Here is an 18,420-nt window from a genome sequence, read left to right as displayed (position 1 = left end):
CCAAGGACCTCACTGACCTTGCCCGTGCCAATTTTGGCTTACAAAGGTTTTCACTGCTTCACACATGGGGCATCATGCAGCTTTGACTTATTTTTCAACACATGTGTTTTTTTTTTTTTCTCAGCAAAACAGAAAATTTGGCCTTTTGATATAGAATCCTTCAGTTTTCAGTCTTACCTGATACTTTGACTGAACCTCCAATGGATTTATATGAATCCACTGACTCCCATAGCTTCAAGAGGCATACAAATGTTTATGGTTTGAAAATGGATTGTAAGGAATAATACTTATGGGAGGTCTTTAGGTTTTCCTCTTGTGTGGTTGATTGGTTTGCTTGTTTTTATTTTTTTCCTCCTGCATAGGTTAGGGACAGGGGATTTAATCTCAATTTTTTCCAGAGTGTGAAATGAAAATGTGTCCAGTCTCTCGGTTAAGAATTGGCAGGGAAGCAGGTAACTGCCTAGATTAATTTAAGGGTAGAAGTAATTTTTACATTTACCACCTTTAACTGCAGTTAAAAAGTTTGAACTTCATTACTGGCCTGTTTGAAAAGCACCTCTGATAGATTCCTTCCTAAGTGAAAATACCTCAGTGCACAAGGAAGAAGGTGTATGGCATGGTTGATTGCAACACTGAAGTATTCCTAATCTACAGTAAATCTCTGTTTAAGATAATAGATCAGATCCTAGAAGAAGAATATTCTGTTTATTTCGTACCAACTTTAATCTGGCCAAGTCAAATTACTTGAGCAACACTTCTTTCTATTCTGATATATATATAGGAAATGGTGCAGACCATGTGGTCAGGCTTCATTATGATTTTAGTATTTTATTGATTGACACATGGATATGGCTAAAATGGTACAAGTCTATTTTACTGTCAATAAAAATGCAGTGTGCTTCTTTCAGTAAGAAAAACAGTCATAATAAATCATGATAGTGAATGATAACTAAGCAATTTGACTGTTAGTTGTTATACTTTACAGACCCTAAGAATATTTTGTGAGCATTAGAACTTGACGTTCTTCCATTTATATCAATCTGTAGGGCATTAGTGTACACTGTAGACCTTGCCTTGATTTCAGTTTATTTATTGATGAACGTGTATAGCTCAAAATCACTTTCTAGGTCAACTCAGATAAAACCAGTAATAAACTATAAGTAGAAAAGCTTTTACTGTATTTCTTACGTATTATTGTGCATATTATGTCACTTTTTTTTCTGTTAGTGATAACCACTTTTGCAATTACTGAGAAGAACACTAATACAAAAATTGCAAAACAGTTGCACTGGGAAGATGAAAATGGCTTATTTTCCTCTGCTTGTCTCCCCTGGATGTGCATAAATTCCTGAACATGGAAAGGAACAGTTAGCTTTCTTCTTGATATCAAAGGCTGTCTTCCTTAGGTTTGGCCCAGCAAGTTCTCTACTTCCCTGATCTCTTGCTGTGCCTCCCAGAGTCCCTGAGATCCTTCATGTGCCTCCATGGCTGTGGTGTTTGATTGGGCATGTTGGGGTAAGCTTCTATTTTCTCTGCCTGTTTCTGTGGCAGAAGAGGGGTTTAACTGCACATTTTGCTTATCTAATGGTGTTTGGCACACTTCTGGGTTTTAAATTGATCTTTAACTATCCATGCATTAAAAGTCAGGCTAACAGCAGCTAACGTTAAACTGTTAACACCTGTTGTCCAGCATAATAATAAATACATTTAATTTAAAAGAACAAACACCTCTTTTCTTTGCAAGGTGAGTGTTTACATTTGTGTCTTAGTCTTTTTCCCAGTATGCTGCCAGTGCTGCTCCTACAATGGACAGGTTTTCATCCCTTGAATGTCTTGCTACCCCTTTACCTGAACTGTATGAAAAGCCTTATCATAGTATCCTAGGTTTGGGTTGGAAGGAACCTTAAAAGATCATCTAATTCTAACACCTCCTGTTATGGTCAGGGATACTTTTCACTAGACTAGGTTGCTCAGACCTCCATCCAACCTGGCTTGGACATTTCCAGGGGTGGGGCACCCACAGCTTCTCTGGGCAACCTGTGCCAGGACCTCAGCACCCTCACAGTGAAGAATTTCTTCCTAATAGCCAATCTCAACCTGCCCTCTTTCAGCTAAAGGCCTTTACCCCTTGTCCTATCACTGTAGGTGTGCAGAGAAGGACAAGGCAGAGAAGACAAAAAAGTTGTCATGTTACAGAGGTGATAAATAAATTTCACACTAGTTGTTCTTAATATAGTAACTTAGTCAAGAAGTAGTATGCATGGGTACTTTTTTCCCCTCTTTTCTTAATTGGACGTGTTTATGGCTGTAACTTTTAAAACTGGCATGACTCATCTAGTTTAAGAAAAAACAGGGCAGAGGCACTTGATAGTGAGCTTCATTTTCAGTGATTTTTACCTCCTTAATCCCTTCAGTTATTTGGGAATTATTTGATAATGGTGGGGAAACAAGGATCTGGGAAGGCAGGACATAGTTCTGTCTGAATTGGCTCACATCTCAAAAATCTATCAGGAAAGATAGATTCATGATTTAAAAGCCTGGGGCTATTGTCTAGCTTGATTTATTAGTTAGAAGTCACATGGATTTCAAGCAAGTGGCATCAAACTAGGCTGAAAGCTGACTTTAGCCTCTTCTCAGGCTTGTTGAGTAACATCCAGTGTCTGCTACTGATTATTTAAGTTCCAGATGGATGAATTTCTGGAAAGAACGCTTTTAGTAAGCACTGCAAGTAAAACATTGTATAGCCCTTTTCTGTTTTAATGATATTAGTCTTCTAAGGAGACACTGTTTGCTTTTTCCAGGTTATTTGTTTCTGTTCCATAGTTCAATGTTGAACATAGTTGTTGTTCCTGCTGAGAGAACAAAAGGTACTTGACTGGAACTGACCCTGGCCATGGTCAGGTGGAGAGGTGGTGGCCTTGCTGTTTTCTGAGCCAGGAAACTGACGCTTGGCAGGGTTTGTGTCAGCCATGTGTATCTGCCCTTTAAGAAGATGAATTAGTGAAGCCAGTACCTGAAATAACCTCTGAAGAGGAAGACATGAAGCCACTGGCGTGAGCCCAGAGGAAGGACACAAAGATGATCAGAGGGCTGGAGCACCTCTCCTTTGAGGACAGGCTGAGAGAACTGGGGCTGTTCAGCCTAGGGAGGAGAAGGCTCTGGGGACACCTCCCAGTACCTAAAGGGGACTTACTGGGAATGTGGAAAAGGACTTTTTACAAGGGTGTGGAGTTATAAGGGGTAACAGTTTCAAACTGAGAGTAGATCTAGATTGGGTGTTAGGGAGAGATTCTTTACTGTGAGAGCAGTGAGGTGCTGGAACGCGTTGCCCAGGCAGGTAATGGACACCTGCTACTTGATTTGGATGTGACCCTGCAGGGTCTCAAGCCTTGTCTTCCCCAGCTGTGCCTTGGTGCTGATCAGCAGAGATTAAAGCAAATGAATGCAGAATAGGAAGTGTCTAAGCATAGAGGCAGCTCTTTGGCTCTAAAAGCAAGATTGTTCTTTCAGTAGAGGAAAGGTCAGTTTAAAGAACTGAGATCAGGCAACTGCCTTTCTTTGGTGGGGCCTAAGCCAGAGCAAGGCCCTACCCTTCCCAAGGTGCACACAAGGCAGAGCAAGTTTTCCCTGGCAAAAACTAGAATCCCCATCCTCACGCAAGCTTGATTTAACACAAAGGAGCATCTGAGTAAAACATAAGAAAAACCAAACTTCAAAGAACCAAAGGCAAAATTTAAAAAAAATTTATTTCCTCAATATATACACAAGAATTGACATACTCCTGTACAAAGGTGTAAATGGTCTTTGCTGTGACTTGTTGCGCATATGCAGCTTAGTAGACAGATTTAACATTCAATTTGAATCTCAGTGCAAGTAGGCACTAAAACATCCACCATACCTTCAAGGTATAAAAAGACATACCAGTTTTACAGGTTTCTCCAGCATATTTTGTTACAGTGCAAAATGCTATGAAATAACGCTTTAGAAAATTCGTATATATTAAACACATATTGCACTTGTCCCAACCAAAACTGTAACAAGTTGTACTTACTGAACTAGTTTGATATGTTTTAAAACATTGCTCACACACATACACTCCTTCCTTCTGGCTATTTGTGCCCAATATGTGTAGCTTTTAGCTCAAATCTTAAATAACTATTTGTAGCTCTTTGGCTAGTTCAATTCTTCTTGAACAGACTGCTAAAAAAAAAAAATTACAGCAGATTAATGAAACAAGAAAATTCTCTAAAACCCTTTTCAGTCTTCTTTCCAGTAGCACTGTAACTAAATACATAAAAATCAGTATTGTTTAAATTCCTAATGCAAGTGTATTGAACAGCAACCATTTCAGACACTTACACCCCTATTTTCTGGAAAGGTATGAAACCTCCAGTCCTAAATATGTATGTATTTCTAAGATACTTCAAGCTGCTAAGCTAACATTGCACCCACAAACATTTTGTGCAATACCACAGGCAGGACTTTGACTTCTGTACATCACTGGCTGCTATGGGGCATGTTGGGAGAAGTGGTGCAACGCTGCATTAACTTCAGAGAACAAAGTCCACTGGACTGAACTACTCAATGCAGTCTGTGCACCCACCAAATGAGAAAGAGGTGAGGGCAAATAACACCAGTCCTACTAGATTTGAGTTTCCCTAAATCCTTACAAGCCTTGAGATTTAAAGAACAAGTGCATTCGAGTGCAGATGCTATCTTTGTGCTTAAGATATTTATTCAAAGCTGAAAGGTCAGGGAGTAACTTAGGTACAAATTTTTTTGTTTGTTTTTTACAAATCAGTATGAACAAAGTTGCTACTAAAACCATTAACATATAAAAGCAAAGGACAACTAAAACACAGGACTAGCTGAATGCTAGTCCATGTCTTTACAGTTCAGGGTTACCTGCAAAATGCCTCCACCATTAAACTTCTTCCCACTTCTTCACCTTAGAGGAGTACACTTACTCCTGTCACATACAAAATTAATATTTCTTTCATGAAAACATTTCTGCATTCAACTCAACTCAGTCATTCAGAACCTGAGTGAAAGAAAACTGGATTTCTGGTGCTAGAACACTCTCCAGTACCTCTTCTGGAGCCACAACAGCAACTTTCTAAAGGTAGGTCCCCCTCTTACTTGAATACTACTAGATATGGAGTCCTGAATAAGGCAAGATGCTGTTTATGCAAGTAGTGAGATGAAACCCTAATTTGATACATTTAGGAATTCTTTATACAGATAGCATAAATCTACACTACCTGTGTGGGTCAAGTGTTCGTGTTTCACAAAACCCAACCAGCTGGGCTTTGGATGAGGAGAACAAAGAGAGAAGGTTCACAAACTGGAAGGCTGATGGATTACTGGACCTGGTTCACATTCAGGAAGGTTGTCTTCTGACTTCATGTACATTAGGAACACAGTGACAGTAGCAAAGGTCGCTGCATTGACGGGAAAAGCACGGAGAAGCGTGGAAGTGAGACCTCTTGTGAACACCCTCCAGCCTTCCTCGTGGTAGCTCTTCCGGACACAGTCCAGGATGCCGTTGTACTGCGTGACGCCTCCGACGCCGTCGGCCTGAAGCCGCGATTTGATCACGTCCATGGGATAGGTCGAGAGCCACGACACTATGCCCGACATCCCTCCAGAAAACAGCAGTTTGGGAATAACGTAACTGTCTTCAGCTTCACAGCCTAAATACCGAGTCATGCAGTCATAGGTCAGGAAGTAAAAGCCAAAGCTCGGAGTTTCTCTTATGAGGGTAGAAACCATGCCCCTGTTGATACCCCTCAGCCCTTCCTTTTGATAGATTTTGATCAAACAGTCCAGAGAGTTTTTGTAGTTCTTCGTTTTTAGTTTATATTCTCCTGTTCCTTGAAGCTGCATCCTTGTCTTTGCCAGCTCCATGGGACAGCAGATGATGCACTGGATGGCCCCTGCTGCTGACCCTGCAAGGAACTGGTTCAGAGGAGTGTCTTTGCCCAGAGCACGAAGGGTGTTTCCTTGCACACCGAACACCAGCGCGTTAATGAATGTAAGTCCCATCATTGGTGACCCAATACCTTTATAAAGTCCAAAAGCCTAATAGAAGAAGGGAGGGAAAACCCTTTTTAGCAATGTTGTGGATAACCTCCTCAAACTGCAGAACACAGCCTTTCTGGCTCTTTTTTAAGAGTGGCCATATCAGGACCACCTTGTTTTGTAATAACAATTTCATCTCTGCCTAGGACACAAATAGCTAAGCAGTTTAGCAGTACAAAAATATAGTTGAACACATTCAGAAAATAATCTTACTCTACCCAGAGATAGGTTTTCTGGCAAATCTTGTAGTTTTTCTTTTTAAATAGCTTACTTAAAGCCTGAAGCCACCTTTTTAACAATGGTCCTAAAGTTTCAGCAGCAGCAAAAACACCTCACCAATTTCTTTACTCATTGCTTATATTCTCAGAAAACTACTTATTTAAATAACTTCTTATTTTATTTAAAAAGTTAACCTCAAAATACCATCTTCTGACTTAGTGATGTTCTTCCCAAAGTTTCTGGCAAAGTTCTGACTACAATATCTGCCCTATGGTGAGGAGAGGTCCAGAGCATGCTTTTCTCTTGATCTTCAATATTTGTCACCTCTGTTTTTAACAGCTTTCCCACCCTCCTGAGCCAAAATACACAAAGATTAAAAAAAAAAATACACAAAGCAATAATTTTGTACTTACAGATTCTTGCTTTATGATGGACTGAAAGCAATGGAAAGTCCCACGGTAGAGAGGTTTCTCTACATTTTGAACTTGCAGACGAACCTATAAAAAGTTGTGTGAGATACCAATTTGTACATCAGGAACAGCCTAAAGGGTAAGCTACTGTCTTGTACCTATATGGAGATTTTCTATAGCAATGCATATGCAAGAGCACGGGCTGGACACTGGAATGCCATATGTGGCACAATAATTTGAAAAATCTTGTGTAAGTGTTTTGAATTAAGTTTGGGGGTGAAAACATGAGGGGAAGAGGATCATTAACTTCTTGTAACTATTAGCAAACCAGTAAGTGGAAGGGTACATTGACATCTAGAATTTCACAGATGCTTTCCAGTACAGGCTACAATAGGGACTTTCTTTAGCTGCCAAGAATTTTTCTGTTCACACTAAGGAATACCTGTGCAAACCTTATTTGCAAGTCAAGCATGAGATCAGGATAATTTTAAAGGGATGGAAACCTTCTACAATACCCATAGTGTTTCTAAATGCCAGATTTGGGCCCATTCACTGAGATCTGATTTTTTTTTTCAGAGGGTAGCTGGGCAGTGACTCTTAGGATGTCTGTCTTTACATAAGGGAAACAGTAAAAAGCCATTCATCCTTTTAAATTTTAGTCTGTTTTAGTTTTTTAGCCTGCTGAATGTAAGCAATTGGTGAGGGTGTAGCTGCTTCAAACCTTTAAACGTTAGCAGTCAATTAACTTTTCCAAAACTGAAACATTATGTTCTGCTGGAGAGATAAATGCTATTGTAGCTGGTGGTCTTAGGAGATCCCTTTTCTGGATGCTTTTTAACCTATAATGGAAAATTTCAATTCTGATTTTTCATGCTTATTTGCCCTCAGCACACTTTAAAAGAATCTCAGTTCTATCTAGCTCAGGCAAAGCAATAAACTCAGTTGTTTCACTGGATTGATAAAGTTATAAATCTGTGTTTGATTTCCTGCATGGAGGGCTGCGATGATCTTCAGAAAAGAAGCTTATTGACCATGTAATGCTACTGCTGCAACTCCAGGGCAAAAAGCCTCAGTCTCTTATTCTGAGCAAAAGGAAAAAAAAAATTACATCTATGTGAAAGATTCCTGAACTTAATTCTTTTTTCATGGTTGCCTAAAGTAATAAAAAACACCACCACAGCAATGAAAGACCTGTCATATGTGTGTCTAGAAAACAATTTATGAAGGTGGTTTGTCAGAATCCTATATTCAGGTTAGCTTTCTTCAAAGCAAAAAGAAATTGACAGTTTCAGTGTTTTTCCTACAACATGTTATTTTATGCTTAGTAAATCAGAGCTTTAGTTTTCAGTGTCATTTTAGTATGTACAATAGCTCACACTAGCCATAGTGGGAGGCTGAGATCACCTTGGGTCTTGCAACATCTCAGCATTTAAAAGCAGGCTTACAGTAGGATTCAAAGAAAATAAATCCTTTGTCACTTCAACTGACTTTTGGGGGTAGATAGACTGTCAAAACTGTTAAAGAAGCAGGTCCACAAGCAAAGCAAACCTTAACAAGCTGTCACAATTGCACAAAGGTTTTACTCCATTTAGAATTTACTGTTATTGTTTCAAACCTTGTCTGTGACTTCCACACGTAAGGGCTGTGGGGGATTTGCAGCTTAGAAACCTTCTGACTTTATCTTTTCTGCTTGTGTTTAATAGTTTAGAATTAGCTATATCTATGGGCTGAATTTCCTAGTGGCCCTCTATTTTTGTCTAAATAATTTATAAAATATTAACCAATTAAGCCTTGTTGTAGGGCAGAATATTCAGAGTACTGACTCCCCAGGTCTAAGAATGAAAATCCTCTGTCTCTTGAGCACAGTGCTGGTCACATAAGGGTACCCACATTAGCAAACTGCCACGTACAGCAATGACTGCATTGCAATTTGCATTTTCATGTGTGTTAATGCCACATTCAACAAGCTCCTTAGTGTGTACAACTATAGGAAAGATGAATCATGTGCAGTTTATCCACCTATTCCCTTCATTGCCCAATATTCTATCTTCCTTCTTATGGGAAAACACTGTTACTAGGGTTTAGGTCCAGTAATAAAACCCAGTAATTTCACATCACTAAAGACTTGCATATAGGCACTCAAGACTAAATAAAGAAACTCCAAGCACTACATCCTCAAAACAGTCCAAGCATTTAATAATGTGGGAAATCAGTGAATTCAGAAGTATTTGAGCAATGAAAACATCATCCAAGGATATGTAGTGGATAAGACCTCAACAGCAGTGTGCCTGAGATTCAGTTTTAGAGGCACTGTGTGTGGGAGTGTATACAGCCAGAAATGCATAGCAGAAAGAAGGTTCAGAATAAAACTACATTTAAAAAAAAAATGGATATTTAAACCCCGCTCCCTCCATGCCATAGCTGTAGAAGAGGGACACATCAGTTTAAAATTAAAAAGGGAAAAAGCTTCATAAGTCTTTCAGTTCTTTACTTGAACTAATACATTTGGGAATAAATTAAGACTGAGAGAAACAGAAGTGTTCACCTGGGCTATACTTACTAGGTAACTCTCCCGTGATGAGGCTTATCTGTCATCTACAACAAAGTAACACTTTTGCTGTTAATGAAGACAGCCCCTAGCTCAGAAAGTAAAGGCAGTTAAAAGCAAAAAAGCAATTTTATACATTACATCAACAAACCAGGGATAAAGAGTTTGCCAGTTCTGAGATCAGCTCAGTTGCAGGTTTTGCAGGGTGACTTCACCAGCTTAATGTCTCCCTGTGTGTCCCACCATCCCCCTCCCAGCTCTGTGAAATATGAGCACCAGCCAAAAAAAAACCAAAAGAGCTTAAATGCCAAGACAGACGTAAAATTTTGGCTTATCTAAGCAGTTATATTAAAAATGCACAGTCTAAGGTGGCTACCAACGAGCCCTTTAAATACTGCAGAACAATAAAGAGTTAAGAATTAACACATATACATAGACAAGTTATGCAATGTCTTTTTTTTTTTTTTCCTGAAAGGGTGGTTAGTTTTTCCACATATAGTGGTGGCTATGCCAGCCAATAATACAAACATTAGTATTTGTTTTAACAAAATAGAGATAAACATGTACAATACCTTCTAAAGGATATGAAAATATGTGTCACACTGGATTTCATAAAACATTTAAAAACCAATTATTTGCTCTATTGTGAAGCAAGATGCTTTTTTCCCCAAGCTGATACATCCATTTTGCAATGACACATCTGCTGAAACCAGCATGGGAGCCCCAGTTTGTACAGTTAAATGTTTAGCTTCATGCAATAGAAGCTGTTCCACTTAAAAAAAAAACCCAAAACAAACAAACCACCAACTAAAACCCACACATGGTTACCTTTAATCTGAGCATAGAATTTTAGCAGTTTTACTGGATTAAATGAAATGATTGATCACCTTCAGTTAAGCATGTAAAACTTGGCAGGATGGGAGAGAAAAAGACAGCTGGCCCTGTACTACCATAATAAAAATTGTGTGAGTCTGGATGATGCCATTCCTGAAAATATATTCTAGAATTCAGCTGAATTATTTAACTGTCAAATGCACCACATTCTGAGTAACAAAAAGACAGATTTTACTGTCTGAGCAGCTTGCACTGCAAGCTTGTAAGGAGGATCAATATCCATTAACACAGAAAGTCTGTATTGAATTAACCATGTGCTGGAATACAGACTGTGGTGGGGTCCTCACTAACCCTGTCAGCCCACAGCCCTTGCATATCTAAATTCAGCAAGGTAAAGGTATTCCAAATATAGATCTACTGCATGGCATACTGTCTGCTGCAGTCAAGTGACCCGATGTATTACTTTAGCAGGGAATACACTGATATCCCTTCTCCTATCCTTCAGTGCAAGACTTTGGATAAGGCTGCCAAAAGATGACTCAAATTGTCATTCTGTTCTGAAAGATAGGCTTGGACTCCTGAGAGCCCTGGATGAGGAACCCTCCAGGAGATCTCAAATCTTATCTTTATAGTAGCTGTAGTATGTGTAACACACACAACTAACCACCAGAAAACCAATTTTAACTTGGAAAGTTATAAAAATATATAAAAATACTTGGAGGAAACAGCCCCCAAACAAGCTCCATACTGTAGATTTTTATTGACTTCCACTTAGTGCTACAAATTAAGGAGTAATAGCAGAGCTTGAGGGGAAAACAAAACACCAATCTTTCAACATACTAACAAAGTGGGTTTGAGTTACAAATGCAGGGAGAGGCAGTTTTAGCAGTTAGTGTTGAACAGCTGCAGAGAAGCAAGCTCAGAACAAAAATTAGTTCAATGCAAAGTTGTATTTCCAACTTGTTGTCCACATTGTTACTGCACTGAACTTGAAGTTTAAGGCTAATGTTTATGTTACCAGGTTTTCACTTCTGAAGAGCTGGAGATTGAAGAATCTAAGACAGTAGTTGTGGAGGCTTGCTCCAAGCTTCCCCATGCAGATTTACACTCCTACAGTGTCTGGGGATTTTTTTTTCTCCCCCACTACTTGGAGAAACTAAGTTTTCTACTTAGAGGCAAATATATTTCATAATCAACCCACCTTAACAGTGTCAAAGGGGTGTCCCACCAGCACACCAGCAGCACCTGAAATGAAATAAATGCCATGGTTATTACTCTGAAGTTTCTTCCTGGGTCTGGGGCTCCAGCAGCCCAAGCAGGACCACCAGCCTGAGGTGTGAGTGCACAACATGGTTGGCAAACCAATTAAAGAGCATCCTACCAAGTCAGGAGATAAGAGATCTACAATTCAGTCCTTCAGGCCAGTACCAGGTGCCTTTATGCTTCTCAGGAAGCCTCTGAGCCCCAGGCAGGGGTTGAGTTGTGTGACTACAGACTGTGCCACACCATATGGACTGTGCAGCCATGACTCCTGGCCTCAGCTCAAGGCAAGTCCAGAGGGCAGAAAATGCAGGTTTCCTCTAAAACACAGTATTTCATGTACATATAGCTCTGTGCAGGCACTGAAAACATGTAAACATCTCTGGAGGCAGCAGAACATTAATGCTTTCTGCCTACAGCCTTTCCAGATGCAACAGCAGCACCTGAGGAGGGACCACATATTACTAAAAACCTTTGCTTTATTCTAGCATCAAAGGGCTTTTTAGAAGGCACACGAAGGCCTATTAGCTACACCAATCTGAACACAGGCATTTTGCACGCACAGGCTGGAGCAATGAATCCTCTGGCTCTGCACTTCTGTGACCCAGCAATCCCTAATGACCGCTGCCAACAGCGAGAGCTACAAGAGCGCCCGCGCAACCTTCCCGCGGCCGCGGGGGACAGCTGCCCTCCCTGTGCCGGGAGCAGCACGGTGCCTGCTCCAGGATGCTGCACTCCAGGTTGTTTAAGGCCAGCACGGCACCAACACAGCCCAAGATGGAAAAACAGCAATGTGCACTGTGCTCGGCACGGAAAGGCCAGCGGTACGGCTGACCCCGAGGGAACCCTGGCAAGGCAAGGAGCACTAGGATGAAATCAGAGAGACGCTGAAAAAAGGAATTTCAAACATGTTCGCCAGGTTGGCAAAAAAAAAAAAAAAAAACAAAAAAACCAGCAAGCGCAAATACCAGAAAAGACGCGAGAGAAAGTCTCCCGAACACATTTAATAACTGCTAAATATAGCAGGCGGCAGGCCGGCCGCAGATGCGCGGGGAAGCGCAGGACGCGTGTCCGCGCTCTCCCCGCTCCATCTTAAAGCTGCCCAGGGTCCCTGCTCAGCTCGGGGCTCCCGACCGCCCCGCTGCCCCTGCGCTCGCCCCAGACCCCCGTCCCCATCCCCCGCTCCTGCCAGCCCCCTCAGGGCTCGGTGCGCACCCGGCACACGGGAACCCCCGAGAGCATCCCCCGCCCGGGCTCGGCCCCTGCTGCAGCGGGGTCGCTCTCATCGCCCCCGGCACCATCCTCCGCTCCCAAAATAACAGCGCCGCGCCCAGCCCTCCTCGCCGACCTGCCTGCCTCTCTTCCGCATTTTAGAAGCATTTCGCTCTACCTCCTTCTCGCCTCTTCTCTATTTCCTACCTTTTTATATTTCTCCCCTTACTCCCCTTTTCCTTTTTAAGCCTTTTTTTCTGCCTTTTTTTTTTTATTATTATTCTTTCCCTCTCACCCCCTTCTCCCTCTCATTCCTTTCCCCTTTTTCTCCCCATTCCCCCCCCCCCCCCCCATTTTTAATGGTTATTTTTTATATGTTATATGATAACAGAGAGGCTGCAGACCCCGACACTCACCGCCGACACATCCCGCCAGGAAATCCAGAGCCATGCCGGCAGCGTGGGCCCTGCGCACCGCCGCTCTGCCGCGCCCCCGCCCAGCCCTTTCTAGCCTAGCGAGGGGCCGGGCCGCGCCCCGGGGGCGGGGGCGAAGGGACAACTCCCCCCAGGCCGCCCCCAGCACTGGCGGCCGCGCGGGGGCGGCTCCCGGAGGGGGACGGGATGGAGATGCCGGGATTGCTGAGACTGCGCTCTGCTTCGGCACCTCCCTCTTCCCCCGCCTTCAACCTGTCACTTCTTTCTCTGCAACAGCTGCATAATGAACCAGAAGGAAAGGCTGAAAAAAATTTGGGAGGGTGGAGGGGGTAGAGCATCCCTCTTGTAGAGCATCAGTAGCGCCTCAGTTGTTTTGGTTGCTCGAGGAGGCTGTCCTGGGGGGGTTCTTGCTTCCTGGGAGAGGCACCCCTGGGTGCCTGTGGTTGGAAAGCCTGAGGAGCTGATAGCAGAGGCCTTTGGAGAGGGTGCCCCCTTCTAACAGGAGTAAAATGCCTGCCAGATGTGTTAGGAGGAAAGGCTGGGGGAGTCAGGGCTGTTCAGCCTGGAGAAGGGAAGGCTCCAGGGAGACCTTCACAGAACAGCTCAGGTTGGAAGGGACCACAGTGGGTCATCTTGTCCAACCTTCCTGCTTAAGCAGGGTCACCCCAGAGTGAGTGGCACAGAATTGCATCCAGATGGTTCTTGAATGCCTTCACTGAGGGGAAACTCCAGACCATTTCCAGGAAATCTGTTCCAGTCTGCAATCACTGCAGAGTGAAGTTCTTCTTCAAGTTCAGCCAGAACTTCATGTGCATCGATTTCTGCCCACTGTCTCTTGCTCAGCACCACCAGTAAGAACCTCGGTCCATCCTCTTCACACCCTCCCTTCAGATACTCATAGACATTGACTGAGTCCCTTCTCAGTGGTTTCTTCTCAAGGCTGAACAGGCCCAGCTCCATCAGCCTAAGAGACGTGTTCCTGTTCCTGGATTAACTTTGTTGCCCTTTGCTGACTCACTCTTGGAGCTCCATGTCCCTCTTGCACTGAGCAGCCCAGAGCAGGACACAGCACTCCAGGGCTGAGTAGAGGGGCAGGATCACCCCCCTCGACCTGCTGGCAATGCTCTGGAACGTGTTGTCAGAGAAACTGGATGCCCCTCCCTGGAAGTTTGAGGCCAATTGAATGGCACTCCAAACCACCAGTTCTAGTGAGAGGTGTGTGTCCCAGCCCATGGCAGAGGGGTTGGAACTGGATGGTTTTTGAAGTCGCTTCCAACCCAAAGCATTCTATGATTCTTTTACCAGACTTCCCCCCCCCCCCCCCACCAAAATATTGTCCCAGAGAGGGGAGGAATGGTTGCACCAGCAGATACAGGCCTTGTGCTAAATGCTGACCCCATGGCACAATGGCAAGTCTGGGAATGAGACCCTATCTTTGATGGTCAAAGCCACAAACGAGTAGCCTGCTGCCCGTGGGGCTTTGCAGAGCCCTGGATCTCAGTGTTGCACAGCACTGCTGCACTTCACCCAGCACAAGGGGCCTCTCCCTCCCCACAGGCTTTTCTTGTTCTGCATTAATTCTGCTTTCCTGCTAACGTTGTCTGGCTTCAGGGTGCTCTGATGCCAGAGTGTTTAAATGGGGAACTCAAGCTGTTGACAGTTTGAAAAGGGAGCCCTGTTTAAACTGCTCGTTATTTCTGCAGGCAATATCTGAGAAAGGGGAATACCAGTGGCCTAGAACAATAAGTAGTCTATTCCAGCTTTTCTTAGAGTAACAGGATCTTCTTCAGGGCCTGCACAGTCTAAATTAATTTTAGATGGTAAATTCCAGAAGCAGAATGGAAAAGCAGATAGGAGGATTTTTATTCCCCCCCTTTTTTTTTTTTTTTAATTGCTTTCCATGGTATGGCAGGGGTTTTTTTAGGTATAGCAGCTCCATAAAAAAATCAATAAAATCTTGCAGTGGAATAACACATTAAAAATCAATCCAGCTTTTACCTTCTGTGCAAAGAAAGCACACAAACAAATGAATAAAGATAAGGATGCTTTCAAAGAGGTCTGAATCTACTAGTAGAAGAAAAAAATGAGAATCTGCCCCAGATTAAGCAGCTCTTGGACTATCATTACAATTAATAAATAGACAAGATGCAAATGCAAAACATTCAATGAATCTCTGACATTACCCATGTCTTCCAATCCAATGTTCATTTGGGTTCCTTCCCATCTCTAAAACCCATCAAATTGAATCAAGCACCAAGGTGTCTGTGGGATGGTTTGGGTTCCCTCATTCACATACCTGCCCTACCTGGGGATGGCCAGTTGGTACTAGAGCGCAGGAAGATGAGCTGGTCCTGCTCTCTGACACAGCATCAATGGCTTTGGGAGCTGCCCTCTCCTGCTCTATCACCCAGCTCCTAACAGGAGCCTTCGGTTTTACTGAACTCTCACATCTACAGACAGCACTTGAGACCAGAGAGAAATCCCTGAGCAGTAGTTTTTCCTTAAGCATTTTATGTAAGTGGAAGTGACTTTCCATGACTCTTGTCACAGAATCCCTGGATCCATGGGGGGAACTACAATCACATGCAGAGTTCTCCAGGTGAAAATCCAGATGTTATAGGTCTCTGTCTTGTAGCACAAAGCTTGGAAGGATCAGCTTCACCTAAAAGCTTCCTGGCCAAACTGTTTTAAATCTGTTGTTCAAATCCTCTGATCTCTCAAGCAATCTGCCTCAGAGGAACTACCTCCTCTACTAGAACTAGAAGTGGTTTTGTAATTCTAATGTTTGCTCACAGTGGTCAGGGAAAACATTTCCTGTCTCTTTGTAGGCACTTCTAAGTTATCTGAAGATGGTTTCAGTCTTAGTCTTTTCTTCTCTGAATTATATTAATAATTTTCTGCTGATCTCTGAATCTTCTTAGCCCCTCTTTCTTCAGCTGATACGGAGTTCCTTGAACCAAGCCCTAAGGCCTTGCTGAGTGAGTTCTGGGAGATTGTTCTGGGAGATTACCCTGGCTATTTGCAGACAACACTCTTGTTCATGTATCTGAATATGAGATCAGAGATTCACAAGAGACATAACATATAACATAACATGATATGATATTGTTCACTTATGGGCAGCCTGTGACACATGATGTGCTCCAGGTCCCTTCTGGTAGATCAGCTGTGTGCCACAACGTTCCCTACCTTGACCTTGCAGATTTTTTCTGTAGTCATTCCTAGCTGTCCATGCTAAATTGCTTTTTTCACATTGTATTTCCAGTTTGTCAAGATCACTTGAATTCTAATCTTGCTGTTGATGTTTGTGCAGCCCCTCCCAGGTTGCTGCAATCTCCCAAGGCCTGTCTTGTTCCTGTATGCTTGACCTGTTCCTAATAAGCTTTTTTTAATATTACAGAATGTTTTATTCAATGCTACTGAACCCCATTGGAGCACTTCAGAGGGGTGGTGGTCACTATATGCACTAGTGCAGAGAACATCAAGGGCTCGTTGGTGTATAGTCTGAGATGTCCAGGGCTGGTTCACTAAGCTTTAGTCCCACTGGGGAGTTTGTCTTCTGTTCATTTTTTCTTGCTTGGGGTTTTGTTTTCTTTTCAGTTCAAGTTACACTTGTGAGGCAGCGCTGTGTGAATGCGGATGAGTTTATTAATCTTGTGTGTGGGTGGGACAGTGAGTCAATAGGGATGCTTTTATTTCTGTGATAAATGGAAGGAAATATTAGAGCTTTTACAGTTGGGTAGTATTTCTTAGATCAAGTATTTTGAGTATTCATCCAGGGCCATATGTGTGCAGTATAGATATGGTTTTGGAGAGAACACCTCACCTGACACAGAAGGAAACCAGATTTAATGGTTCTCCTCTTCACTCAGGCTGTTTTCCTAGATTTTTCAGAAGCTGTGTCTGATCTTGTGTCTGCTTTGTTGATGTGTAATGCCTCTGGCTCAGAGTGTGACTCAGATGCCTGTTGGGACTTTTGTGCCCTTCAGGCTCCATGGATTAGGCTCAGCTGTGACTGCCTTCCTTCTCATTCTGCTAAGGCTGTTCCAAACATAACTTACAACTGCTGGGATGCATCCCCTGGAGTGCTGGAGTGAGGGATTGTGCTTTCCCTGCTTTCTTCTTCTTTGGGACCACTAAGCTTCCCCTCTGCCTGGCAAAATGTGGGGCCCTCAAATAAAGCAGGCAGAAAAGAAAGAGCTCAGAGCAGCTTGGGAGACATATAGTCTACCAGCATGTACAGCAGCTGCACTGCCATGTGTCTGAGAGAAAAGGTAATAACTGAATTTTAACCCTTCAAAAAACCTCTTACCTTAGTCCCTTTGTCCTTTAGGTGGAAGAGGCTTTGCAGAGGGTGCTGGAGGGGTGAGATAGCAGAGGAAGTTTCTCCTCATTCCTGTGGCAAGAAATGACCCTGTTGGCTGTCTGCTGTCCTCAATGGCACACAGGGGAATTCTGGCAGAAGGTGACACCCAACTGAAACCTGCTCAAGGGGATCAGGAGACCAGGGAATGGAATAGAAAAAGGCAGAGAACAAGCAGAGTGACAGAATAAAAACTGCAGATAAGTGTAACATGAAGCAGAAGGGCAGCAGGGCAGAATGAAGTAGGAAAGGAACAAAAATGTGGAGTTGTGATAAACTTGTGGAAGTTCTGGTGGCAGTGGCGTTCAATAAAATATACATTGTTGACTCAAGTGTTTCAAAATCTTTCTGTTTGCTTGTGAATTTGGCATCAACAATTGGCCATGTCCCAGTAGAAAGGTCCCACTACAATGTGGAGGGTGGTGGATGGGGGAGCCTGCCCTTTGCTCCCTAGAGCTTTGCTGAGGCTTGGCCAGCCCGGGGACTACCCTGCATGGGAATTCTCTTTCATACAGCCTTCTGCCCTCAGACCTTTCCTTAACTTTTAAGATTAGCTGCTGCATCATCACAGCTTCAGCTGTCATTGTGAAAAATGCATGTTTCTCTTCCTGTTTAGAGCTGTGACTTGATTTTGAGCTTCTTCCTAGCAACTTCTTTGGTTCCCTGAATCACTCTTCAAAGTCTCTTTTGGGCAGCAGCTCGCTCTGTGTGCCCCATGTTATGTGAACATGGGTGACATTCAGGCTATGTGCAATGTGAACATTCTATTTACAGCAGCAAACTGCTTTGAAGGAAAACCTTGCGTTTCCCAGAAACTGCAGTTCTTTACAGAATGGCTGGCATCTAAAGCAGTGACAAATAAATCCAAGTGGTGAAATGAGAGAAATATTGGGGCACATTGTACATAGGAAACAAGCAAGCACTGAGTTGCTGTATAGAAGCACCCCTTTGTCTGAAAAATAATCTTCTCCAGGTGAATTCACTGGGTACCTTTGTGTGGATTCATTTTCTTTGTCCATTTTCCAGGTCCATTTTCTTTGTTTTCCCAAATACTCTTGT

At 42.9% G+C, this 18,420-nt stretch overlaps 1 protein-coding gene across 2 annotated transcripts; it reads right to left on the bottom strand.

The window, feature by feature from the left end:
* Positions 1-3,727: 3,727 nt before the first annotated feature.
* On the bottom strand, positions 3,728-13,052 carry SLC25A29 (solute carrier family 25 member 29). 2 transcript variants are annotated; one of them, XM_053946497.1, is made up of 5 exons: positions 12,981-13,013; positions 11,294-11,337; positions 9,271-9,305; positions 6,714-6,797; positions 3,728-6,081 (listed from the first exon to the last, which is right to left on the bottom strand). In XM_053946497.1, the coding sequence occupies exon 5, from the start codon at positions 6,046-6,048 to the stop codon at positions 5,338-5,340; it is 711 nt and encodes a 236-aa protein (XP_053802472.1). In that variant the 5' UTR covers positions 6,049-6,081; positions 6,714-6,797; positions 9,271-9,305; positions 11,294-11,337; positions 12,981-13,013; the 3' UTR covers positions 3,728-5,337. The 2 variants fall into 2 exon arrangements, with proteins under 2 accessions (XP_053802472.1, XP_053802471.1); XM_053946496.1 differs by lacking the exon at positions 9,271-9,305 and having other exon boundaries at positions 12,981-13,052.
* Between the last annotated feature and the right edge of the window lie 5,368 nt (positions 13,053-18,420).

This window comes from Vidua chalybeata, chromosome 6, assembly GCF_026979565.1.
Source record: "Vidua chalybeata isolate OUT-0048 chromosome 6, bVidCha1 merged haplotype, whole genome shotgun sequence".
Classification (NCBI taxonomy): Eukaryota; Metazoa; Chordata; class Aves; order Passeriformes; family Viduidae; genus Vidua; species Vidua chalybeata.
This window is presented reverse-complemented; position numbering and strand designations above follow the sequence as displayed.